The 26857-nt window shown below is 47.9% G+C and overlaps 2 protein-coding genes across 2 annotated transcripts in view; one reads left to right on the forward strand and one right to left on the reverse strand.

Annotated features, from left to right (window-relative positions):
* Nucleotides 1–3439, reverse strand: part of LOC140898206 (uncharacterized) — a 46158-nt gene extending 42719 nt beyond the window's left edge. Inside the window, exons 1-4 of the mRNA XM_073311694.1 lie at nt 3416–3439; nt 2899–3025; nt 2197–2310; nt 854–1831 (exon numbers count right to left, since the gene is read on the reverse strand). Coding sequence (XP_073167795.1) covers nt 854–1831; nt 2197–2310; nt 2899–3025; nt 3416–3439 — 1243 coding nt within the window. The remainder of the gene's footprint in view (nt 1–853; nt 1832–2196; nt 2311–2898; nt 3026–3415) is intronic.
* LOC140898213 (uncharacterized) overlaps nt 1–26857 on the forward strand; it is a 49588-nt gene that overhangs the window by 19721 nt on the left and 3010 nt on the right. The gene's annotated exons all lie outside the window — the stretch shown is intronic.

Below are 26857 nucleotides of genomic sequence, written 5' to 3' on the forward strand. Positions count from 1 at the left end.
AGCATGGAGAGTAAAGAACACTGGTGGAAGTGCCGTGCTGGGAGGTGGACAGTAGAATGGGGAGAAGATAAACTATCCAAGGCTCGGACAGAGGCTGCTGTGTCAGGGTGGAGCATGACAATGAAGGGAGGAGGAGGGAATCCCTCCAACTCATCCCATTATCCTCAAATACCACAGAATCCAAACACCACATTTTCCTAACCCTGCTCCAGGACTTTTAGAATCTATTTAAATCTGATCTCAAAGGGAGTCAGTGTACAAAAAATAAATGTTTTTGGCATAACCTGGAGCAATGTGAGACTTTGTGGAACTCAGTGACTCTAACAATCACTCTGCTAATGGGGGGATCAGAATATATAAAATGGTTGGGGTCCGTCTAGACTAGGAAAAGTGCAGGAGGGTCAGGGGAGATTTGCTAGTTAATCCCAACCACGTTTCCCATCACAGAGAGACCCTCAGAAGCTGATGCTATGCAGGCAGAGGTGGGATCCTGAAGCCTTTACGCCTCCCACAAAAGACAATGTGGAAATCAGTCCCTCTCAGTGGTGCTTTCTGAATGTAGAGGGGGCAGGGAAAAGGGGCAGAGGGGGTGAGTGATAAGAGGCAGCACCTCTCTTCCCTGTACTCTCCTCTCTTATCCCGTGATCCCTAACACTTGATTTCCCCAGCACCCTCTGCATCCCACATCCACCAGACCCAACCATTCAATCCCCCAGTTTCCTCCCCATAACCCATCCCTCCTGGTCCCTTCACATTTGATCTCCAGTAACCCAGCACCTCAGAGGATTTAGGGACATTTATAGATTCTGTCCCGTGTGGATTCTCCACTGTTTAGGAAGGTATGAGCTGGAACTGAAACTTTTCCCATCATCCAAGCATTTATGCGGTTTCTCTCCTGTGTGGATTCTCTGATGTGTAATGAGTTTTGATTTGTCACTGAAGCTTTTCCAACATTCAAGGCATTTATACGGTCTCTCTCCTGTGTGCACTCTCTGATGTTTAATAAGATGGGAGCTATGATTGAAGCTTTTTCCACACTCAAAGCATTTATATGGTCTCTCTCCCGTGTGCACTCTCTGATGAGTAATAAGATGTGAGCTCTGACTGAAGCTTTTCCCACAGTCCAAGCATTTATAGGGTCTCTCCCCAGTGTGGATTCTCCCATGATTAATAAGGACTGACTGCTGACTGAAGCTTTTCCCACAGTTGAAGCATTTATATGGTCTCTCTCCTGTGTGCAGTCTCTGATGTGTAATAAGATGTGAGCTCCGACTGAAGCTTTTCCCACACTCAAGGCATTTATACGGTCTCTCTCCTGTGTGTACCCGCCGATGGGTAATAAGATGTGAGCTAACACTGAAGCTTTTCCCACAGTCCAAGCATTTATAGGGTCTCTCCCCCGTATGGATTCTCCCATGGGTAATAAGGGCTGAGCGCTGACTGTAGCTTTTCCCACACTCAAGGCATTTATAAAATCTGTCTCCTGTGTGGATTATCTCGTGGTTAATAAGGACTGAGGGGTAACTGAAGCTTTTCCCACAGTCCAAGCATTTATAGGGCTTCTTTTCCTTGTGACTTGTCTGCTGGGCTGTGGTTTCTTTGGAATCCTTTCCTCCTCTTCCACATTCAATTGATTCATCCACTTTCTTCCTTCGACCGTTTCCCAGCTTCCTTTCTGACCTGTGCCAATTATTCCTGCCTTTTCTCTGTTCCAAGCACTGGGAAAAATTCCCTTCAGCTCTTCTCAAAAAGGTCCCCTGCAGTTCCACTTGCTCAGGATCTTCCTGCTGTGGATTCCCCTCCTCGTTCTCACTCATTGTCTCATCACCTACTGGAAGAGAGAGAGAATCCAGGCAGGAGTCATTGCCTGGGCTGGCAGAAAGGACAGAAAGGGGAATTCAAAAAAGGAAAAACTCAACACAATAACCATTGGAAGAATGAGAGACTGGATTTTGCCTCCACATCCCATCCAAACACTCGCAGGGAAGTGAAGATGAGGAGAAAACTCCTGACAGCCAACAGAGTGGGTGTGAAGCCATGAGCAACATCTGCCATGATGACATGACACCTGCTGACCACAGCCTGACCTGGGTGAGATGAGGCAGAATTGAGGGGGCTCACACCACATTTTGTGGATTTTAAACTTTTTCCTTCATTTGCTATATAGTTTCTGTGTCAGTGTCACTGACTCCTCACCTGTGCGGCTGCCTCTTGGGATCTTCCTTTCCTTGGAGGCTTGGAGATCCGGGACCCATGGCTCTTCCCCTCCTTCCAGCCGGGCAATCAGGTCAGGTTTGGTAATGTGGAGTCCTGCTCAGAGGGTGAAATAAGGCATGATCAGAGTGCACTGAGGACTGGGGCAGTATTTCTCACAATAGGTTAAACTCTTGAGGTTAAACTCAACCCATGACTTTCTTGGAGGTTATGGGATGGGAACATAGTCACTGAGCCCCCTTAGGAGAGGCCAATATCTTGGTGAGCGGGGGGAGTTTTCAGGATCTCTGTTCTCTGAGGGACTTTCTGAGGCACATACAGCTCTGGTGTTAAACCGCTGCCTATGACTGAACCCACAGAGAACAGAGCCCTCCCCACACAGAGAGTTTGTCGCATGAAGAGAGGTGCACAGAGATCCTGTGTGTGAGTGAGCATTAATGCAGATAGCATAATACACTGCTTCTACCCCCCCCCCGGCAGCTGGAGGGATGGGAATGAATTAGCATGTCCATTAGGTTCATGACTTCCCTATCCTGTTGGAGGGGGTATGGAGGTGATGGCTTTCTCACACTTGGACTATGTGACCCATTCCCCTCTAATCTCACAGACCAGGGAAGAACCTGACCAGATTCAGAAATACAGAGCCCCTGGGCTTCAAATAGCTGAGGGGAAAGAAATCCCTACCCAACGAGGTCACAGTCTCATAATTCTCCTGCATGACGTCCCTGTAGAGGGCTCTCTGACTGGGGTCCAGCAGAGCCCCCTGTCCCTCGGTGAAATACACAGCCACCTCCTCGAAGGTCACCGGCATCTGAAACAACAAATGTTCCTTTCTCAGCACCTGCTGCCTCAGCTACAATCCCACTATTCATGGGGGAAGAAGCATAAAAATAGGACAGCTCTGGGAAGGCCAGAGGAGCAGAATCCCACCCCCACCCTGCTCAGAGTGGCCAGGAGGCTCCAGGGAACAGAGACAATGTAAGAGCTCTTTGTTCCTCCCAGCAGACAGAGGAGGGCAGGTTCTTTTCATTTACACCCCCCTCCCAGCACAAATGGGCCTTTTCATAAATCAGCCTCTAGGCTGAGCATGTCCCAGCATGTTTAACACAGCCTGTCTCTGTCCCTGGCTCACTCTGTGTATTTCCTGCCCTTCCCTGCTCTACAAGAACCTTCCCCAGCAGCTCCCCCAAACATCCCCTACCTGAGCTGAATCCACCACAGCCATTTCCATTCCCTGGCCCCTAGGAAGATGGGATGATCTGGAGGAAAACGTGGTTGTTATTCTGCAGCCTGCCAGGGTGAGAAAGGCAATTGTGGAGGTTTTTGAATTAGTGTTAGTCCATTTCACACCCCAATTCCCCCCAGGCTCTTTCCCTGCAGACAGACACTCTAGACTCTGCCATGCTGGGAAAACCCTCAGTTATGTTATTACAACACAGACCTGACCGCTCCCACCGGGACTGAACCCACAAGACACTTTTAAACCCTCGCAGTAACAGAGTCTCTGAGCCAAACTCTAGAAAAGAGCAGAATCAAATGAGCCACTTTGGGGGATCCCCCCTAACACTGTCCCTAGGACAGGACATTTCCCCAGCAGCACAGGGACTAGGCACAGGCAAGAAATGGCTTTTCCTCTCTCTGCTCCTCAAATTGTCCCAGGAAAGTCAATCTGCCCTGGGGTTCTGCAGGAAGTAGAGCTGGGCGGGGCTGGGAGCTGGGAACCTTCCCCCCCATTTATTGCTCCTGCTGCCGCATTCAGCCTCTCCTGTCTCCCTTCTGCATGGAAGAACCAGTTACTGTCCTGCCATTCCTGTGGGCATTTCCTCTCCAATACCTACTGCCACTGCTAACAAGGGTGTTAGCCTGGGTGTGCCTGGGGCAGCTGCTCTGGGACTCACAGACACATGGGGAGTAGAGACGGAGTGAGGAGGGGCCATTTGTGCAGAGTCACTTTCCTGCCATCCCCAGCACTTTCTCCAAGCTCTCCCTCATCACCTGGAGTCTCCAGCTCAGGAGCTGGTGGCAGCACAGCCCGGGGCTGCCCTAGGGGACTGATGACAGTCACAGGAGAAAGTCCCCCCTCGGCTGGGCACAGAGGGGATGTTAGTGATGGTCTGTCCCAGCACAGACCCCGCTGGGCAGCAGCATGTTCCCAGATCGCAATGGAGGCAGCAGCGTCTACCCCAGGAAGCCCAGCTAGCTCCAGGGCTCCAGTAACCTGAGCACAAAGACTGACACCAGCCTCCTCTGCCTTAGCAATTACCAGAGCCCTCTGCTGGGGGCAGCTAATGACTGAGCCTCCCTGTGCTGCCCCTGCAGCCCCCAGGGGCAGCCAGGCTGATGCTGATCTCATTTGCCCACCTGGACTCACGCTGGAACCACAAACCCAGTTCAAAACCGTATTTTGTACTTGTACTGGAACCGAACCTGAACCCTAATTTTGTTTTACTGACTGAACCTGAACTGAAAAGAAAAAGAAAACAAAGTAAATATAAGTTGGACTCCTTGCCTGCTGTTGCTCTCAGTGACTCTGGTTTGACACAGAATCTTGCACAGAAATCAGAGCAGGGCCCTCTTCAGTTCTGTCAGCCACAAGCATTTAACATTCAGGAGTCAGACCCACAAAATTATGAGATTGTCTTAAGTAATATATTGTGAGGAGGGTGTGTGTGTGTGGGGAGGGGGATATTTGCCTTGTAAATTCTGAGCCCTTAGGGGTAGGTCCCAGGCTCACCCACACGCAGTGCTTGTTTGACTATTTCTAGGGGAAAAGATTCCTATCTCTCACCATCCCCCTCCCTTCTCCTACCCTCTGGCTCTCCCTTCCCCAGTCAGTCTCCACTTGCTCTCATATTCTCCCTCCAGCCTCCCCACAGCCCCTCTCCCCACATCCCCCCTTTCCTTCCCTTTATCCCCCCCTCAGTTTCCCTCTATTCCAGCTCTGTTCCCCAGAATTCTCCCGCTGTCCCCAATTTCTGTGTATTCCCTCAGCCTTCCTTCAGTGGCCCCACATCCCCATGACCCCATCCCGCCTCCTGCATCCCTGTTCACCCACCTCCTGTCCCCTCACACACCCCTGTTCACGGTCCTCAATGCCTTTTGGCTCTCAGAGCCCCCTTCCGGCTCCCACAGCCCTCTGGCTCCCCAGATGTTGCTATCCTAGCCCCAGTCCCTCACACACCCTGCAAACCATGGGAGCTGGCAGCCAGCTTTCCTCTGTCCAGTGAGGGAATCGCAGGCAGCCCAGCTGGGAGCAGCCTGGGGCATCCCCCTGCCCCTGCAGACAGGCTGCAACCTGGATCATCGCTCCCTGGGGAGGGGAAGAGGGGCAGGTCTCAACTTCTGTACACAGGGGGCACTGCCTGGGAGCAGGGCTCTGGGTCCCAATAGGGGGGTCGGGACAGGCTGGGGTCTGTACTGGGAGAGTCTCTCGGGGAGCAGCAGGAATGTTCCTCCCTAGATAGGAAACCTCCCCCACCTGCAGCCAGGGCTCTGGGGTCTTGCAAGGAAGGTGGGTTGCACCGTAACAGAGTCACTGCAGAGACTGCAATTCGCTTCCTGCGGCCAGGCTGCGTGACCCCGGGGATCGCCCTGCTCGGCGCCTCGGGGTCCTAGCGAGATGGCGGGCACTGGGTCTCCTTTCTCTACAGCAGGCTCTCTGTCTGCGAGTCTTGTCCTGGGCTGCGAGGGCTGCTCCCTTAGTTCGGGCCATGGGGATCTCAGTGCTGTGCCACCAGCTTCTTCTGGTTACTTGTAGGGTCAAATTAAGCCATCACTGGGCTGTAGGAAAAAACCCTCCAGTTCTCCCCTCTTCCCACACAGGGCTACCTGCTGCTCCTCACTCTGCCGGTGTAACTTTGCCTGCACTGTTTGCTAGTAGCTCCTGGTAGGTACTATTAACATATTTCTCCCTTTTGCTGCCCTGTCACAATTTGCTGCCTCTGCGTTTCCCCATCCTACAGTCCCAGGGCAGTAAGTTGTGCTGGATGGAGGCATTCCCACCACAGTTTGGTACCTCTCACTTTTCCCCACTTTCTGGTCCAGGGGTAACAAACTGTGATGGATGAGGACATTCCCAACACAATTTTCTACCTCTCATCTTTCTCCATCCTCTACCTTTCCCTATCGCCTAGTCCAGGGGAAGAAAGTTGTGATGGATATGGGTTATGCCTGTCACAATCTGCTACCTCTACCTTTGCCCATCCCCTTCAGGGGTGCTGGAACAGAGGGGCCAAAGGGCCATGGCCTTCCCACTTTTGAAAGGGGATGGGCTTTGCCTGTCCACTTTTCACCACGGACCTGGCCTAAGTTCCCTGTAAGCTGCTCAGGCACGCAGCCATGCAGCAACCTATTTAGCACTGTGCAGGTGCTCAAGGAACCTACCCAGTCCAGGGGAGGGGCGCCCCTCCCCTGGCCTCAACTCTGCTGCGGCACAGCCCGGGCCAGTCCCAAGCGTGGCTGGAGCGGCCCAGACCCAGCTGCACACAGGTCACCCAGACCTGCTGGGTTGATGCAGCCAGATCGGCCCCAGCCACGACGGCCCTCCCCCAGCCCAGACCTGCTGGGGCCAGAGGAAGGACATCTATCCTGCAGCCCCAACTCCAGAGCTGCCACGGTGAGGAGAGGCACCTTTCCCCTCACAGTCCAGGTGCTGGGAGGAGTCCTCTCTCCCCACCGTAGCCCCCGAGCACCCTCCTGCACCCCAAACTCCTCATCCCGGCCCCACCCCAGAGCCCTCAACCCCTGCACCCCAACCCTCTGCCCCAGCCCTGAGCCCCTCATCTCCAGCCCCATCCCAGAGCCCGCACCCACAGCGGGAGCCCTCACACCTCTGTACTCCAGCCCTCTTCCCCAGCCCTGAACCCCCTCACACAGTCCGAACTCTTCGGTACCACCCCCACCACATGAATTAAGGAGCAGGGTCTTGTGGTCTCCCCACTTTAGGAAGAATCCCTCACCCCTGTCCGTGGTCCAGACCTTTCTTTATCCTCTGATTCAGATGTAGCTTGTTGTGATGAATCGGGGTATGCCTATCACAGTTTGGTTCTTAACCTTTCTCCGTTCCTGGTGCAGGGGTAACAAATTGTGATGGCTGGCGGTACACCTGTCACTGTTTTCCTATCTCTGCCTTTCCTACTCTTCAGGGGAGAGAGTAAATTCTGATGGATGGGGAAGTCTCATCACAATTTGCTACCTCTTCCCCTTTCCCTATCCTTTATCTTTCCCAATTCCTGGCCCAGAGGTCACAAGTTGTGATGGAGAGAGCTATCCCTGTCACAGTCTGCTGCCTCTACCTTTCCCCATCCTCTGGTCCAGATGTAGCAAGTTGTGATGAATGGGGAAACACCTGTCACAATTTGCTCCCCCGCCCTTCCCCATCCTTTAGGCCACATGTAGCAAATTCACTCTCACAATTTTCTGCCATTGTGAAATCTCTATTTTAAACTTGGACACAAAGGAAGATATTTTTATTATTTGGAAAGGCATTCTACAGTGTTAAACTGCAGGGCTATTGTATATAACCTCCTGAATGAAGGTGTTGTTATTTCTTTATTAGTCTCTTTCCATTGTAAATTAGGCTGTCAAGAGCAGCTCAGGAACATGAGTACTGACCTCAGGGCTGACTGTTACAAACCAGGGCACAAACCCCAAACTGGTTGTATGTTCTACAATTTGATATCATCAATCATCAAGTGTGAACTCCTCAAGCAGTATAACAGCTTTACTATGGAGTTATAGACAGTCTCCTAAGTCTGTCTTGCCACCCAGACAAGCCTACCTTTGTGATAGATGGTCCCTTGTGTCAAAAATCACAACAATATTCTGGTTTCTCCCAATCCCAAAGGACCAGTTATTTACCCCAGGTCAATTGCACGTCAGATCTCAAACCAAAGACAACATTTGTAGCCAATCCTATACTAAATTAACTAAGGAATTATTGGCTAAGAGAAGGAAATATGAGTTATTTCAAAAGTTAAAGCAGGCAAAAGTACATACACAAACGAGTTACAATCATAAGTTTCAAAAGGTAATAGAAGCTTCTATGATAAGCAAGCTCTGTACTGTGAGTCCTTTAGGACTAGCCCAAGCTGTGGCTCTCTCACTTTGTGTCTAAACCATTCTCCCTTTCCCCCCTCCCCCCCACTAAGCAGCAGAGAGAGAAAGTTTTGACCAGGAATTGTTATTCCCTTCCCCCAGAGTTCAAACTGATGGGATGAGTGTTTGGGCTCCAACTCCTCTTCATGGGTGTGAGGGCAAGTAATCAATAGAGGCTTTCATCCATAATGGCTTGTCTGATATCTGTAGACCTTCTTGTGTTGGGCAGAGGATGACACCTCCTGTAATATACTAGTATTTCACACTTGGCATTGCTTCTCTCCTGACTGTGGGATGTTTCCGGTTTCACAACAAACACTTTTAAAGGTTTCAGAGTAGCAGCCATGTTAGTCTGTATTTGCAAAAAGAAAAGGAGTACTTGTGGCACCTTAGAAAGTAACAAATTTATTTGAGCATAAGCTTTCATGAGCTACAGCTCACTTCATCGGATGCATGTGCCTCTCCCCCCACCGCTTGGCTAACAGCGGGGATGATTTCTTTTCAGCCACAGGCAAACAGTCCAGCAGGAACGGCCACCTCTGAATGTCCCCTTAATAAAATTCCCCTATTTCAACCAGGGCACCATGAATGATATCACTCTTCTGAGGATAACACAGAGAGATAAAGAACGGATGTTGCTTGAATGCCAGCAAACACTGGGACCATACGCTGCCATACTTTGTTATGCAATGATTCCAGACTATGTGCTTCTGGCCTGGAGTGGTAAAGTGTCCTACCATGGAGAATGCAATAAGGCTGCCCTCCCCAGAAACCCTTTGCAAAGGCTTTGGGAGTACCTCCAGGAGAGCTTCATGGAGATGTCTCTGGAGGATTTCCACTCCATCCCCAGACACGTTAACAGACTTTTCCAGTAGCTGTACTGGCCGTGAATGCATCCCAAGTCTTCAGGGCAAATTAATCATTAAACACGCTTGCTTTTAAACCATGTATTATATTTACAAAGGTACATTCACCAGAGGTGCCTTCTCCAGCTTCACGGTCCGGGACCCTGCCTTGGGAGGGTTGGGAGAGTATTGGCTCCAGGGTGATAAACAGTTCCTGGCTGTCGGGGAGAATGATTTCCTCCTCCTCCTCCTCATCATCATCTTGCTCATCCCCCAAATCCTCATCCCTGTCACGTGAGACTCCCCCCTTGCAAGAGTCCACGAACAGGGGTGGGGTAGTGGAAGAGGCACCCCCTAGAATTGCATGCAGCTCATCATAGAAGCGGCATGTGTGTGGGTCTGAACCGGAGTGGCTGTTTGCCTCTTTGGTTTTTTTGGTAGGTTTGTCTGAGCTCCTTAATTTTCACCCGGCACTGCTGCAGGTCCCTGTTGTAACCTCTGTCCATTATGCTCTTGGAGATTTTTTCAAATATTTGGCATTTCATCTTTTGGAACGGAGTTCTGATAGCACGGATTCATCTCCCCAGACAGTGATTAGATCCAGTACCTCCCGTTCAGTCCATGCTGCAGCTCTTTTGCAATTCTGGGACTCCATGGTCATCTCTGCTGATGAGCTCTGCATGGTCACGCCACAGTGGCCAAATAGGAAATGAAATTCAAAAGTTTGTGGGGCTTTTCCTGAGTACCTGGCCAGTGCATCCGAGTTGAGAGTGCTGTCCAAAGCGGTCACAATGGAGCACTGTGATATTTCTCCCGGAGGCCAATACCGTCAAATTGCGTCCACACTAACCCAAATTTGACCCAGCAATGTTGATTTCAGCACTAATCCCCTCATCGGATGATATGATGGGATAACATGGTTTTGATAATTAAATATTCATGGTAAATAGGCCCAATGGCCTGTGATGGGTTATTAGATGGGGTAAGATCTGAGTTACCCAGGAAAAAATTTTCTGTAGTATCTGGCTGATGAATCTTGCCCATATGCTCAGGGTTTAGCTGATCGCCATATTTGGGGTCGGGAAGGAATTTTCCTCCAGGGCAGATTGGAAGGCCCTGGAGGTTTTTCGCCTTCCTCTGTAGCATGGGGCACGGCTCACTTGCTGGAGGATTCTCTGCTCCTTGAAGTCTTTAAACTACGATTTGAGGACTTCAATAGCACAGATATAGGTGTGAGGGGTTTTTTTGTAGGAGTGGTGGGTGAAATTCTGTGGCCTGCGTTGTGCAGGAGGTCAGACTAGATGATCATAATGGTCCCTTCTGACCTAAATATCTATGAATCTATGAGTACATAAATAGATTTTAAGAGCCCATTAGGTCGACAAAAATGGCTTCATTGTGTGGACGGGTGCAGGGTTAAATTGATCTAACATTGCTAACTTCGACCTAAACTCGTAGTATAGACCAGGGCTCATTGTTTAGTCTGTGTCCACACTAGGAGAAAGGATGGGATTTCTACAATGTGACAGTGAACACGAGCGAGTGATCTCACTGTGCAATCCTTGTGGAGATGAGGGAAGGCGTAGCTTCCCCTCAGGGTTGCTCATTGTGGTGACCACAAACACTCCCTTCCCAAACCTCATCCCATATAATTCCTTTGAACAAGTTACACTGAGGTGAAATGGCCACTTGCCTTGTCTACACAAGAATTTTACAGTAAAAGAGAACATACCTCCTAGTGTGGACAACCCCGCAGAGACTGTTCCTTGGAACAGGTTCCTTCCAATACCACCGTGGTGACCAGAGCAATTGCCAGGCTGCAGAAGAAATGTAAATAACATATTTCACATATTTTTAGCCACCTGTAAGTATGATTCAATGAATCTAGAAACAAAGAGGAGAGTTGGCACCAGGTGACCAGTCACCTCTCTACAGAGCACAGCTGAGGAGTTCCTGATTTGCATCTGAAGAAGTGAGGTTTTTACTCTTGAAAGCTTATGCTCAAATATATCTGTTAGTCTTTAAGGTGCCACCAGACTCCTTGTGGTTTTCCTGATTTACATAGAATCCTAGAAATGTAGGGATGGAAGAGACCTCGAGAGGTCATATAGTCCATCCCCCCTGTGCTGAGACAGGACCAAGTACAACCTCCTAGACCATCCCTGACAGGGATTTGACTTAAATGTTCTCAAAAACCTCTAATGACAGGGATTCCACAGCCTCCCTAGGTAACCTGTTCCCGTGTTTAACTATCCCTACAGTTAGGAAGATTTTTTCTAACCTAAATCTCCCTTGCTAATCTGATTGCCTCTTCTCTTGCCTTTAGTGGACATGACAAACAATAGATCACCATCCTTTTTATATTGAAAAACTGTTATCAGGTGCCCCGTAGGCCTCAGGGGTGGCTCCAGCCTCTTCCCAGTGGGGGGGCTAAGGTGGGCTAGACAGGAAATTGGGCAGGGACTGCGCTATACCTTTTGTGGGCACAACTACTGACTTTTGTAAAACAATATGCACTTAAATGTGTGCTTCATCTTGTTAAGGAAAAGTTAGCACATGTGATTCCATTTTGGTTTGGGGCCCACCATTGTCTAAATGCCAGCACATCATACACCAGGAGGAGTGATCATTAGATACTGAATCCCTGTGAAAATCCTCCTCCTTGTCTCCAGCCTGCCTTGACTCCCAGTATCTGGTTTTTGTCAGTCTCTAACTCCCTGTCTCTTGGCCTTGATGTGAGGCCTCCCATCCTGATAATAAAGGTTACTGATGCATGGCTTTAGGACCATGCTGTGTAATTAACATACTGGTATAGCACTAGGAATGCACCAAGCAGGGATAGGTGGTAGATAAGACAAGGGTTTGTTTATTGGCTAAGGTTTCTGATGCATGAGGGCAAAATGCTTTGCTAAAAAGTATATAACCTTTGTATAATCGGTATTCAGGGTCCCCTCCTGGCTAGCAGGGGCGCACCACGCTCGAGCGTAATAAACTTAGTGTCTTTGGGAACTCTGCAGTTGTGGACTTTGTTTATGTGCCTCAGCCTAGATTCGAACTGTGCGTGACCTATCAGGTATAACTCGCAGCATTTGTGTGCGTGACCTATCAGGTGTAATTCGTAGCATTTGTGTGCGTGTCCTATCAGGTATAATTCGCAGCATTTATGTGCGTGTCCTACCAGGTGTAATTCGTAGCATTTGTGTGCGTGTCCTACAAGGTATAATTCTCAGCAGTTGTGTGCGTGTCCTCTCAGGTGTAATTCGTAACAATCTCTGCTATCCTCAAAAGGAGAATAAAAATCTATACAGACAGATCGGTTTTAAACTTCATCTATGGCAGCTCACTGGTGCAACATTTATTCACAGGAACTCAAGAGGGAAAAAAACCAAGCTAATAAATAAACTAGTAATATGATTAATATTAACGAAAATAACAATAAACAAGTGCAAACTTCTAGAGAAAATACTGGTTAAATACTAATAACTAAATACTTTATATTGGGGGATGGACTGTATTATATTTTAAATTTAGCCATTTGCACATGCAAACAAAATGAAACAACAGCAGATACACACTACTATTTAAAGGAAAATAAACAGCTGACCAAAACTGAGTACACCATTTTCCCTAGCCAATCAAGCTCCTATTTACATCCCAGTCCAATCAAAACCCAATCAAATAAATACAATTAAAATATTGGAAACATTTTTAAAGCATTTTTTGGGCGAAGAAGGGCGGGTCACTCTTCCTGTGACTGTTGTGCATCTGAATGAGCCACAGTCTTTGTTAAAATAACAAAAGCAATTTGGCTCTTAACTAAACAAACTGCCAATTAACACAAAATCAAAAAAAGCACAAAGTTAATAAAGCACTTCCAATAAAGCACAAAACCAGCATATGACAGGCAGCAAAAATCAAGATTAAATCCAAGTACAGTAACAGCTCCAGCGCCCCTTGCACCCCATGTCCCTCTGCCAAACCATCCACCCCCTGTCCCCTCCCCTCTGCCCCTAAAAGAACCCCGCACATCCTAGACACACATCCCAACCCATCATATAGCTCAGAACCCTGGGCCCTAATAGACACCCAGCCTACAGCCACTACATATGTACCCGCCCTGTATTCACACACCCCAACTCACACAGCTTCCACAGCCTTTTGGACCCTGGGATATATTTATGTAAATCTCTAGTGCCTGGTACACTAGCAACTACTTTGTCAAGTTCACATACTAGGCAGTGAATATGTGAACATCTGGTTTAATCACAGAATCATAGAATATCAGGGTTGGAAGGGACCTCAGGAGGTCTTCTAGTCCAACCCCCTGCTCAAGGCAGGACCAATCCCCAAATAAATCATCCCAGCCAGGGCTTTATCAAGCCAGACCTTAAAAACCTCAAAGGAAGGAGATTCCACCACTTCCCTAGGTAACCCATTCCAGTGCTTCACCACACCTCCTAGTGAAAAAGTTTTTCCTAATATCCAACCTAAATCTCCCCCACTGAAACTTGAGACCATTACTCCTTGTTCTATCATTTGCTACCACTGAGAACAGTCTAGATCCATCCTCTTTGGAGCCCCCTTTCAGGTAGTTGAAAGCAGCTATCAAATCCCTCCTCATTCTTCTCTTCTGCAGACTAAACAATCCCAGTTCCCTCAGCCTCTCCTCATAAATCATGTGCTCCAGCACCCTGATCATTTTTGTTGCCCTCCGCTGGACTCTTTCCAATTTTTCCACATCGTTCTTGTAGTGTGGGGCCCAAAACTGGACACGGTACTCCAGATGGGGCCTCACCAATGCTGAATAGTGGGGAACAATCACATCCCTCAATCTGGTGGCAATGCTCCTGCTTATATAGCCGAAAATGCCGTTAGCCTTCTTGGCAACAAGGACACACTGTTGACTCATATCCAGCTTCTCGTCCACTGGGTCCTTTTCTGCAGAACTGCTGCCTAGCCACTCAGTCCCAAGTCTGTAGTGGTGCATGGGATTCTTCCATCCTAAGTGCAGGACTCTGCACTTGTCCTTATTGAACCTCATCAGATTTCTTTTGGCCCAATCCTCTAATTTGTCTAGGGCCCTCTGTATCCTATCCCTGCTCTCCAGCGTATCTACTACTCCTCCCAGTTTAGTGTCAACTGCAAACTTTCTGAGGGTGCAATCCACACCATCCTCCAGATCATTATGAAGATACTGAACAAAACCGGCCCCAGGACCCACCCTTGGGGCACTCCACTTGACATGGACTGCCAACTAGACATGGAATCATTGATCACTACCCATTGAGGCCAACGATCTAGCCAGCTTTCTATCCACCTTATAGTCCATTCATCCAGCCCATACTTCTTTAACTTGCTGGCAAGAACACTGTGGGAGATGATATCAAAAGCTTTGCTAAAGTCAAGGAATAACACATCCACTGCTTTCCCCTCATCCACAAAGCCAGTTATCTCATCACAGAAGGCAATTAGGTTAGTCAGGCATGACTTGCCCTTGGTGAATCCATGCTGACTGTTCCTGATCACTTTCCTCTCCTTTAAGTGCTTCAAAATTGATTCCTTGAGGACCTTGAGGATGATTTTTCCAGGGACGGAGATGAGGCTGACTGGCCTGTAGTTCCCCAGATCATCCTTCTTCCCTTTTTTAAAGATGGGCACTACAATAGCCTTTTTCCAGTCGTCCGGGAGTTCCCCGGATCACCATGAGTTTTCAAAGATAGTGACCAACGGCTCTGCAATCACATCCGCCAACTCCTTTAGCACCCTCGGATGCAGAACATCTGGCCCCATTGACTTGTGCTTGTCCAGCTTTTCTAAATAGTCCTGAACCACTTCTTTCTCCACAGAAGGCTGGTCACCTCCTCCCCATACTGTGCTTCCCAGTGCAGTAGTCTGTTCGTGAAGACAGAGGCAAAAAAAGCATTAAGTACATTAGTTTTTTCCACATCCTCTGTCACTAGGTTGCCTCCCTCATTCAGTAAGGGCCCCACACTTTCCTTGACCTTCTTCTTGTTGCTAACATACCTGTAGAAACCCTGCTTGTTACTCTTAACATCTCTTGCTAGCTGCAACTCCAAGTGTGATTTGGCCTTCCTGATTTCACTCCTGCATGCCCGAGCAATATTTTTATATTCTTCCCTGGTCATTTGTTCAATCATCCACTTCTTATAAGCTTCTTTTTTGTGTTTAAGATTAGCAAGGATTTCACAGTTAAGCCAAGCTGGTCGCCTGCCATATTTACTATTCTTTCTACACATCATGTTATTCTCCCAGGGGATCCTGCCCATCAGTTCCCTGAGGGAGTCAAAGTCTGCTTTTCTGAAGTCCAGAGTCCGTATTCCATAACACATGGCCTGACTTTGGTTCACAGCCTCTGGTTCAGGCCTCAGATCTTGCACCAGGCCCAGTGCTCCAGACTTTTTCTCTCTTCTATACCTCATCTATGGTAATTACTCAGTGTAGTAGTTCTCCTCCCAAATGGAAGGAATTTTACATTATTCAGGGTATGTCTACACTGCAAAAAAACACCACCACCACCACAAACAAAACAATACAATGAGTCTCAGGGCATGTGGCAGCTGACTCCAGGTCATGGGGGAGGCTGGGGTGCAGGGCTAAAAATAGCAACGTAAATGCTGGGGCTGAAGCATGGGGTCTGAGCTCCTTCCCCCTTGCCAGGATTTAGAGCCCGGGGTCCAACCTAAACCCAACTATCTACATTTCTATTTTAGCTTCCACCCCAGGTCAATTGTCCTGTGCTATCAGATTCCCTGCCGCAAGACTTTATTTACAGTGTACACATACCCTCAGTCTTTTTAGACTCTGGGGTCTCTGATGGAGCAAACCTGTCCCTGACCCATCTCTGTGGAATTCAGCGGGTCCCCTTGGCTTGTCCCAGTGGCAGTAATGAGTTTAGATTTGTAAATGGCTAAGCACCCCCAAAACAAACACTCTCTCCTCTCCTCTCTGTTACCCTCTGTGCTCTGTCTTAATTCATCTGGACAAAACACCCTGAGTCCCTCAGACAAACCGTGTATGGGGTTAGTTACATTTTCTCTGACTGTGCCACAAATTGTTCCTTTTCCTTCTCTGTTTGTGGTGTTGGAACCTTTAAAACTGAAATCCAGTTTCTGGGGCTTGTCTGGAGCTTTGTCTGGGCTGAGATGTGACCTGCAGACCTGGAAATAGTAACACTTAGATAAAATGACTCTTCAGTTTCAGGCTTTGTGACATCCTGGGGCCCAACCCAGACTGGTGAAGTGCTGGGTCAGCTCTAACCCTGTAACCCTGAGTGCCTCACAGTGCTTGGCCTCTGTGACCCTCTGCCTGGGAGGCCCACAGTCAGCATCTAGCATGCACTCTATGTATTGGGCAGCCCTGAGCCAACACTTTGGATTCTGCTGCCTGCCTGCAATACCCTGGACTTCCACCCACCTCCCCTCACCTTCCTCAACAACCGGTGAGGTGACTTCACACCCTGCTGGGGCCTGGAAGGTTTTCAAGAAAAGGGGCTCTGAACATCCAGCCTTGTCCTGGATCAGTCAAAAGAATGTTAAGGGTATTCTTCCTTTAAGAAGTCAATGTGCAATAGTTTGTTACTTTCCCAGGAATCACCAAACAGTCCAGTTTAAACACAGCCCTGGATTGGTCTCTTTCAGAGTCCAGTGAACCTTTGCAATGGATTCTTCTGACAGTAACCTCCTGAGGCAGGCGAAAGGGAGTCTGTCTCGAAGGCTACAGGTCCTGCTGCTTTTTCCCCTGCAGGAGCTGTCAGCTAAAATGCAAATAGTTTAGTTTCTGCCCCCTCTGGTGCTATTGATGGGGCCACCCCTCCCCCTGGTTAGCTTGATGGGTCTGTTTAAACAAGGTGTAAATTAGAGCTATCAAAAATTTTAAAAATTAATTGTGCTGTTAAGCAATAATAGAATACCATTTATATAAATACTTTTGGATGTCTTCTACATTTTCAAGTACATTTATTTCAATTACAACACAGAATACAAAGTGTACAGTGCTTATTTTATATTCATTTTTATTACAAATATTTGCAATGTAAAAAAGACACAAAAGAAATAGTATTTGAATTCACGTAATAGAAGTACTGTAGTGCAATATCTTTATCATTAAAGTTGAACTTACAAATGTAGAATTATGTACAAAAAAACTGCACTCAAAAATAAAGCAATGTAAATCTTTAGAGCCTACACGTCCACTCAGTCCTACTTCTTGTTCAGCCAATTGCTAAGACAAACAAGTTTGTTGACATTTATAGGAGATAATGCTGCCTGCTTCTCATTTATAAAGTCACCTGAAAGTGAGAACAGGTGCTCACATGGCACTTTTTTGCCAGCGCTGCAAGGTAGGCGAAACATTCATATATCCCTTAGTGCTTCAGCCAGCATTCCAGAGGACATGCGTCCATGCTGATGACCAGTTCTGCTCGATAACGATCCAAAGTAGTGCGGACTGACACACATTCATTTTAATTATCGGAGCCAGATGCCACCAAGAGAAGGTTGATTTTATTTTCTGTTGGTTCTGGTTCTGTAGTTTCTGCATCTGGAGTATTTCTCTTTTACGACTTCTGACAGCATGTTCCACATCTCGTCCCTCTCAGATTTTGGAAGGCACTTCAGATTCTTAAATCTTGGGTCAAGTGCTGTAGCTATCTTTAGAAATCTCTGTGTTTTGTCAAATCTGCAGTGAAAAGTGTTCTTAAAATGAATAACATGTGCTGGGTCATCATCTGAAGCTGCTATTACATGAAATGTATGCCAGAATGCCGGTAAAACACAGAGCAGGAAACTTGCAATTCTCCACCAAAAAGTTCAGTCACAAATTTAATTAACACATTATTTTTTTAATGAGCATCATCAGCATGGAAGCATGTCCTCTGGAATGGTGGCTGAAGCATGAAGGGACATATGAATGTTTAGCATATCTGGCATGTAAATACCTTGAGACGCTGACTACAAAAATGCCACCCGTACACCTGTTCTCACTTTCAGGTGACACTGTAAATCAGAAGCGGGTAGCATTATCTCCCATAAATGTAAACAAACTTATTTGACTTTGGCTGAACAAGAAGTAGGACTGAGTGGATTCGTAGGCTCTAAAGTTTTACAGTGTTTTGTTTTGAGTGCAATTTTGTAATAAAAAAATCTACATTTGTAAATTGCACTTTCACGATAAAGAGATTGTACTACAGTACTTGTATAGATGAATTGAAAAATACTATTTATTTTGTTAATCTTTTTTACAGTGCAAATATTTGTAATAAAATAATAATATAAAGTGAGCACTGTACACTTTGTATTCTGTCATGTTTCAGAGTAGCAGCCATGTTAGTCTGTATCCGCAAAAAGAAAAGGAGTACTTGTGGCACCTTAGAGACTAACCAATTTATTTGAGCATAAGCTTTCGTGAGCTACAGCTCACTTCATCGGATGCATCTCTAGGTCTCTAAGGTGCCACAAGTACTCCTTTTTTTTTTTTTTTTTTGGTATTCTGTGTTGTAATTGAAATCAATATATTTTAAAATGTAGGAAAACATCCAAAACATTTATAATAAATTTCAAATGGTATTCTATTATTCTCTAAGTGTGTGATTAAAACTGCAATTAATCACGAATAATTTTTTAAATCCCAATTAATTATTTTTGAGTTAATCACATGTGTTAAATGCAATTAATTGACAGTACTAATGTAAATACATTTCCATGGTCTTTCAAAATCCTACAGCGGTAACTTCTCGGGGGAAACTACTTTCCTTTGTCTAGGGTGGGGTGCCCTGAGAAATGTGTTCTCCAGCTGTTCCACGCTCTGTGCAGCCTCTCTAGGACCAGGACCCATCACTCCCTTGTTCTTGATGGTATTACGGACTCCAGAACAATGCCCAGTCTTTATGGAAACTCCTTCTGCCCCCTCCCGAGGATGTGGACGTCTCCTTTCTGCCCTTTGACATAGTGGATTCTATGCATGATGCCCCCTTAATACTGAGAGAAGCTGCCCCTGCCCAGAGGACGTGGGGCCCCAGGAGGCAGAATCTGGGGCGCGGGGGGGAAGGGGGGCTGCAGGGCAGCCCCTTGATCGCTAGGACCCAGGAGCTCAGCAGCTGGGATGTGGCTCTGGGAGTGATCACTGCTGGCTGGGGTCACTACTGAGTCCTGTGGCAGCAGGAAGTAATTAGTGAATCGCACTCTGCAGTGATTGAATCTGGGGTGCTGTGGGGAGCCCGCGCTCCTTGCAAGATCCACAAGCCTCGGCCGCTGCTGCTGGGGACCCCGGAGCCCTGGTTGCAGCCGGGAGAGGGGAATCTCCAGCAGCAACACTCCCCCCTGCTCCTCAGGAGCCTCCCCCGGTACAGAGACCCCAGCCTGGCCAGGACCCCGCTTTCCGGGCCCCAGCCCCTGCTCCCGGGGAGGGCACCGCTTGGAGGGAAGGTAAGAGAGACCTGCCCATCCCCACAGGGAGCGGTGCCCCCCGGTGCCATCCTGGCTGCAGGGGGAGGGTTTGGCCCCAGGCTGCTCCCAGCGGGGCTGGCTGCGATTCCCTGCCCTGGGCCCGGGGAAGCTGCCGCCAGCTCCCGGTGTTTGCGGGGCCGGTGAAGCCAGCGCGCGCCGTGGAGAGCGCTGGGACAGCGACACCTGGGGGGTCAGAGCGAGATGGGAGCCGGGGTCACGTTACCACCCGCTGCCCACACTGTCTGCTGCTTTGTGTTCGCTGTCCCTGGCCATGCTGGTGTGAACGGAGGCTGCTCAGTGAGATCTGCCCACACCGCCCTGCCAGTCCCATTTTGCTCCTTGATACAGTTTGGGCATAAAAAACCGAGGACGATTTGTGGCACCTTAGAGACTAACAAATTTATTTGGGTGTAAGCTTTCCTGGGCTAAAACCCACTTCATGGGATGCATGCAGTGGAAAATACAGTAGGAAGATAAATATACACAGAGAACATGAAAAAAATGGGTGTTGCTGTACCCACTGTAAGAAGACTAATCATTCCCAGTAGTTTGCTCTGTTTTCTTTCTTATTGACATGTGGCTCATCTGTGAATGAATCAAGTATTGGCCCAATCCTTTCTGGGACTTTCCTTTGATCAGATATCTTTTCCTTTTCGGAGATTTCACAAGCGTTCAGAATTTCTATTTCATCTTTAAATTAAAGATGTGTCTGAGGTTGATTCGATGACATCATTATTTCTAACTCAAGCATTTCCATCTTCATTCACGTTTTGGTGAAATGAAATTTGCCTTGACTTTGTCCTCTTCTGACAGTGGGAATTGCTATCTAGGATCAGGGTGTATAGAGGAGAGACTGTCATCAGTTCCAACAGATTTTTTTTTCTCATTTTTCCATTGAAGCTAGTAAGGATTAATTAAACAGTGAAGATAGAAGAAAATTTTGATATTTCCAGTTGGCATTTTAACCAAGCACCATAAAGTCACCCATGGTCGTTCATGCTAAAGTATCTTTGTTGTCAAATTATCAGGTTTCAGTGGAATTGTGATGCCTTCACCAGCCCTCCATTCTGCTTCTGTCAGGTGAAGCTCATGGCACGAGGTGGCCACGTCCTGTCAGAAATCCCTGAGCTCCAAGTGTCTCTCAGGCAGGCTCAGAACTGAGCTCAGTGCTCACTGCAGCAGCAGGGCTGGACCAAGGGACCACCAGGAACACACTGGGTTGCAGACAGACTGGCCTGCCGCTCAGGCAGAACTTGGCTCTGAATCTGAGCCTGCCAGAGCCAGCCAGGATGGGTGAAGAGAAAGAACAGCTCTGGAGATGGGGTGGCCGGTTGGAGGTGTGTATCAGACAGTGCCCTGGAAGGTGGGAGTTGGGAGTGGGCCCTGCAGATGGCTTCAATGGAGAAGGGAGTTTGGAGTATGAACCCTGCTGTAAGTTGGGCAATTGGAGGGAGGAGATGCCCCACAGGTTGGCAATGATAGGTGGAGGCCTAAGGCAGCATTTCTCAAATGTGGCTACCAGGGGCTTTTCTAGCAGCCATAGCTTCCTGGGTGGTGACTGAGGGAAGAAGCAGCGGCCCCTCCCCCAGGGCTTCCAGCAGGGGTTGGGCCCTGTCCCCCTCTGGAGCCGGAAACGCTGGAGAAGCAGGCAACCAATTTGAGTTCCCCACCTTCCTGGGGGCAGTGGGGCTTGGGCTTCCGGCTTCAGCCCATGCAGCAGGCTCTGGCCGTGGGGCTTCAGGCTTCAGCCACACAGGGACAGGCTCCATCCTCTGGCCTCAGGCTCACCTCTCCCGCATCAACTCTGGCACCCACTACCTCATCTGGCCCTCGGCTTCAGCCATGTGGCAGGGCTCCAGGCTCTGGTCCCAGCTGTGCTGCGGCAGGTGCCAGTCTGGGCTCATAACCCCTGCCTGTCACCCCTGGTCCTTGCTGCCTCATCCATCCCTGGGATCTCGCTGCGTGGCAGTGAGCTCCATTCCTGGGCCCTGGGCTCCAACCCCAGGACCCCAGGATCCAGCCTGGAGCTTTGGGCTCTGGCCCCAGGCTCTCACCTCCTCCCCCCTATCACCCTGATTCCCGGTGTGTCCTCTGGCCTCGGGTTTTAGCTACACAGCAATGGGCTACGGTCCCTAGCTGCAGGGTTTCCGGTGCCAGCCTGGACCTCAGGCTTTGGGTGCTGGCCCTTTACCCACCCCCAACATCACCGCTGGCTCCCGCTTCCTCCCCTGGCCCTTCACACAGACCCCCAACACCTCTGGCCCCCGCTGCCTCTTCCAGCCCCACATCTGTTACCCCTGGCCCCGGATGCCTCCCTACCCACCTCCCCATCCAGGGCTTTATTTGTCTCCCAGCTTGCCAGGGCTGAGTAAATCTGCTGTGAAAAGTGATATTTGAATGCTTGTCAGTATCACTTTTCACTGCTTCCCAACTAGCTAGCTAGTGTGCTTCTGTGAAAAATCATATTAACAAACATACAAATATCACTTTTCAGTAGCAGACTGACTAGCTAGCAAGTCTAAAAAAAACCCCAACAAGCAAAAGATAAAACAACAAAAGACAATAGCATGCAAAACACATTATTTTTGTTTCTATTCTGTTTAGGTCCAGTAAAAAATAGAGACAACTGTACATTATTTTATTATTGCGTTTGCAAAAAAACTCACCCTACATCAATAAATTACAATGATTTGGACATGTGCATACAGTATTTATTTGTTTTTCCTAAAGTTAATTCAGTATTTTAGGAAAAATTGTCAGAGTAGCCATCAGCAAGAGTTGGTGGCCACACTCTGAGGCCACCAAAGATTTGTTATGAGAAGCCCTGGGAGAAGGTTGGGGAGCCATTACCTTTGCCCCTGGGCTTGAAGAATTATTATGAACTTCAAGGCCTGGGGAGCATCCCAACTCTTATCTTCCCAGGAGGGCATCTCAGAGATGGTTCCTCTATCTATGGGCCCCCCTTCTGCTTCCCATGGTGTGCAGGCAGCTGCCAACCTTCCCCTCTCCCTCCCTGCCCTTGTGGACTGGCCCCCCTCTATGCTCATTCTCTTCTCACTATCCTGGGGCAGGCCATTCTGGGAGCAATCAGCAGCCCATTGGCTAATTTGTTGTCTTCTCTTAAAATGAAAATAAGATCACTGTCCATTTTTTCCAACAATATTGAGCTTAAAAAATGCTGAATCTTTATTTTAACTCTTTCCCTTGCCCGCTCCCACTTTTTTCAGTTCAGTTCAGGTTCAGCTGGTAAAACTAAATTATGGTTCAGGTTCAATTCCAGTTCCAGTACAAAAACCAGATTTGAACTGTTTCTCCAGTTCCAGTGTGAGACCAGGTGGGCCTGACTGTCCCTGGGGGCTGCAGGGGCAGCACAGGGAGGCTCGGTCATTAGCTGCCCCCAACCAGAGGGCTCTGGTAATCGCTAAGGCAGAGGAGGCTGGTGTCAGTCTCTCTTTGTACTCAGGATACTGCAACCCTAGAGCTAGCTGAGCTTCCTGGGGTAGATGCTGCTGCCTCCATTGTGATCTGGGAGCCTGGGCTGAGAGGCTGCTGCTGCCCAGTGGGGTCTGTGCTGGAACAGACCATCATTAAAACTCCTCTTTGCCCAACCAGGGGGACTTTTTTCGGTGGCTGGAACCAGCCCTGGTCTCTGCTGACACAGAATATATTGGAAGGACAGAACAGGTCGTGCAGGTGTGGGGGGGGAGTGGCACTATATGTGAAAGAAAGCATAGAATCAAATGAAGTAAAAATCTTAAATGAACCAACCTGTACCATAGAATCTCTATGGATAGTAATTCCATGCTCTAATCATAAGAATATAGCAGTAGGGATACATTACTGACCACCTGACCAGGATGCTGATAGTGACTATGAAATGCTCAGGAAGAGTAGAGAGGCTATTAAAATAAAAAACTCAGCAGTAATGGGAGATTTCAACTATCCCCATGTTGATTGGGTATATAACACCCAGGATGGGATGCAGAGATAAAGTTTCTTGACACCTTAAATGACTGCTTCTTGGAGCAGCTAGTCCTTAAACCCACAAGAGGAGATGCAATTCTTGATTTAGTCCTAAATGGAGCACAGAATCTGGTTCAAAAGGTGAATATCGCTGGACCACTTGGTAATAATGACCATAATATCATTAAATTTAACATCCCGGTGGTGGGGAGAACAACACAGCAGCCCAACATTGTCACATTTAATTTCAGAAAGAGGAACTACACAAAAATGAGGAGGTTAGTTAAACAGAAATTAAAACATACAGCGCCAAAAGTGAAATCCCTACAAGCTGCACGGAAACTTTTAAAAGACACCATAATAGAAGCTCAACTTAAATGTACGCCCCAAATTAAAAAACATAGAGAATGAAAAAAGTGCCACGGTGGCTTAACAACAAAGTAAAAGAAGCAGTGAGAAGCAAAAAAGCATCCTTTAAAAAGTGGAAGTTAAATCCTAGTGAGGACAATAGAAATGAGCATAAACTCTGGCAAATGAAGTGTAAAGCTATAATTAGGAAGGGCAAAAAAGAATTTGAAGAACAGCTAGCCAAAGACTCAAAAAGTAATAGCAAAAATTTTTTTAAGTACATCAGAAGCAGGAAGCCTGTTAAACATCCAGTGGGTTGAAATAGATGATCGAGATGATAAAGGAGCACTCAAGGACGATAAAGCTGGAACTGGAGAGGGGAGCAAGTTGCTGCTGCTCAACATATTCATAAATGATCTGGGAAAAGGGGTAAACAGTGAGGTGGCAAAATTTGCAGATGATACAAAACTATGTAACTGCAAAGAGCTACAAAAGGATCTCTCAAAACTGGGTGACTGGGCAACAAAATGGCAGATGAAATTCAATGTTGATAAATGCAAAGTTATGCAGAGTGGAAAACATAATCCCAACTGTGCATATAAAATGATGGCGTCTAAATTGGCTGTTACCACTCAAGAAAGAGATCTTGGAGTCATTGTGGATAGTTCTCTGAAACCATCCACTCAATGTGCAGCGGCAGTCAAAAAAGCAAACAGAATGTTGGGAATCATTAAGAAAGGGATAGATAAGAAGAGATAATAAGACAAAAAATATCATATTGTCTCTATATAAATCCATGGTATGCCCACATCTTGAATACTGCCTGCAGTGGTCACCCCATCTCAAAAAAGACATATTGGAATTGGAAAAGTTTCAGAAAAAGGCAACAAAAATTATTAGGGGTATGGAACGGCTGCCATATGAGGAGAGATTAATAAGACTGGGACTTTTCGTCTTGGAAAAAATATGACTAAGGGGGGTTATGATAGAGGTCTATAAAATCATGACTGATGTGAAGAAAGTAAATAAGGAAGTGTTATTTACTCTTTCTCATAACACAAGAACTAGAGGTCACCAAATGAAATTAATAGGCAGCAGATGTAAACCAAACAAAAGGAAGTATTTTTTCATACAACGCACAGTCAACCTGTGGAACTCCTTGCTGGAGGATGTCATGAAGGCCAAGACTATAACAGGGTTCAAAAAAGAACTAGATAAATTCATGGAGGATAGGTCCATCAATGGCTATTAGCCAGGTTGGGCAGGGATGTTGTCCCTAGCCTCTGTTTGCAGAAGCTGGGAATGGGCGACAGGAGATGGATCACTTGATGGTTATCTGTTCTGTTCATTCTCTGTGGGGCATCTGGCATTGGCCACTGTCGGAAGACAGGATACTGAGCTAGATGGACTTTGGTCTGACCCAATATGGCCGATCTTATGTTCTTATGACGCCAGATCCTGAGTTGGAGACTCCAGCTGATGAGAGAGACTTAGGGAAAAGTGCTGGGTCCGGGCAGGAAAGTGACTCTGCACAAACGGCCCCTCCTTGCCTATCTCTGCTCCCCAGGGGTTTGCGAGTCCCATAGCTGATGTCCCCGACACATCCAGGCCCACATTCCTGTTGGCAGTGGCAGTAGCTATTGGAGAGGAAATGCCCACAGGAATGGCCGATCAGTAACCAGTTCTTCCATGCAGAAGGGAGAGTGGAGAGACTGAAAGAGACAGCAGGAGCAATAAGTGGGGAGAAAGGTTCCTGGCTCCCAACCCTGCCCAGCTCCATTCCCTGCAGTATCCCAGGGCACATTGACTTTCCTGGGACAAGGTGAGGAACAGAGACAGAGAAAGCCAGTTCCTGCCTCTGCCTAGTCCCCATGATGCTGGGGGAATGTGCTGCCCTGGGGACAGTGTCAAGGGGATCCCCCAAAATGGCTCCTTTGATTCTGCTCTTTTTTATCTTTTGGCTCAGAGACTCTGTTCCTGGGAGGGTTTAAAAATGCCTCATGTGTTTAGTCCCAGTGGGAAGGGTCAGGTCTGTGTTGTAATAACATAACTGAGAGTTTTCCCAGCATGGCAGAGTCTAGAGCAGGGTTTCTCAAACTGGGGATCAGCACCGCTCAGGGGGTCATGAGGTTATTACATAGGGGGGTTGCAAGCTGTTTGCCTCCACCCCAAACCCGCTTTGCCTCCAGCATTTATAATGGTGTTAAATATATAAAAATGTGTTTTTAATGTATAAGGCGGGGTCACACTCAGAGGCTTGCTATGTGAAAGGGGTCACCAGTAAAAAAATCTGAAAACCCCTGGTCTAGAATGTCTGTCTGCAGGGAAAGAGCCTGGGGGGAATCGGGGTGTGAAATGGACTAGCGCTAATTAAGAAACCTCCCCAATTGCCCTTCTTATCCTGACAGTCTGCAGAGTAACCATCACATTTTGCTCCAGATCATCCCATTGTTGTAGGGGCTGGGGAAGGGAAATGGCTGTGGTGGATCCAGCTCAGGTTGCAGAAGTTTGTGGGGAGCTGCTGGGGAGGGTTGTCGTGAAGGGGGAGGGTTGTTGTGGAGGGGAGGGGCAGGGAGGGGACAGGGTGTGATAAACTTAGTGGGCCATGCTCAGTCTAGGGCTGGGAAAACAGACCAAAGTGCTGGAGGCTAAACCCACTAGGCAAAGACTCTGCTGAAATACAGTTGCTGGGATTCCTGTCCCTGTCCCCTGCCCAGAACTCTGCTTCCCATGTCAGCCTGTGCCTCATAGGTATGTGGTAAATGAAAAGACCCTTCCTTCCTCCATCTGCTGGGATGGACAAGGAGCTCTCCCCTTCTGTCTGTTCCCTGGAGACTCCTGGCTACTCTGAACAGGGTGGGGGTGGGATTCTGCTCCTCTGGCCTTTCCAGAGCTGCCCTATTTCTGTGCTTCTTCCCCCATAAATAC

This window comes from Lepidochelys kempii, chromosome 14 (genome assembly GCF_965140265.1).
Source record: "Lepidochelys kempii isolate rLepKem1 chromosome 14, rLepKem1.hap2, whole genome shotgun sequence".
In the NCBI taxonomy this organism is placed as follows: Eukaryota; Metazoa; Chordata; order Testudines; family Cheloniidae; genus Lepidochelys; species Lepidochelys kempii.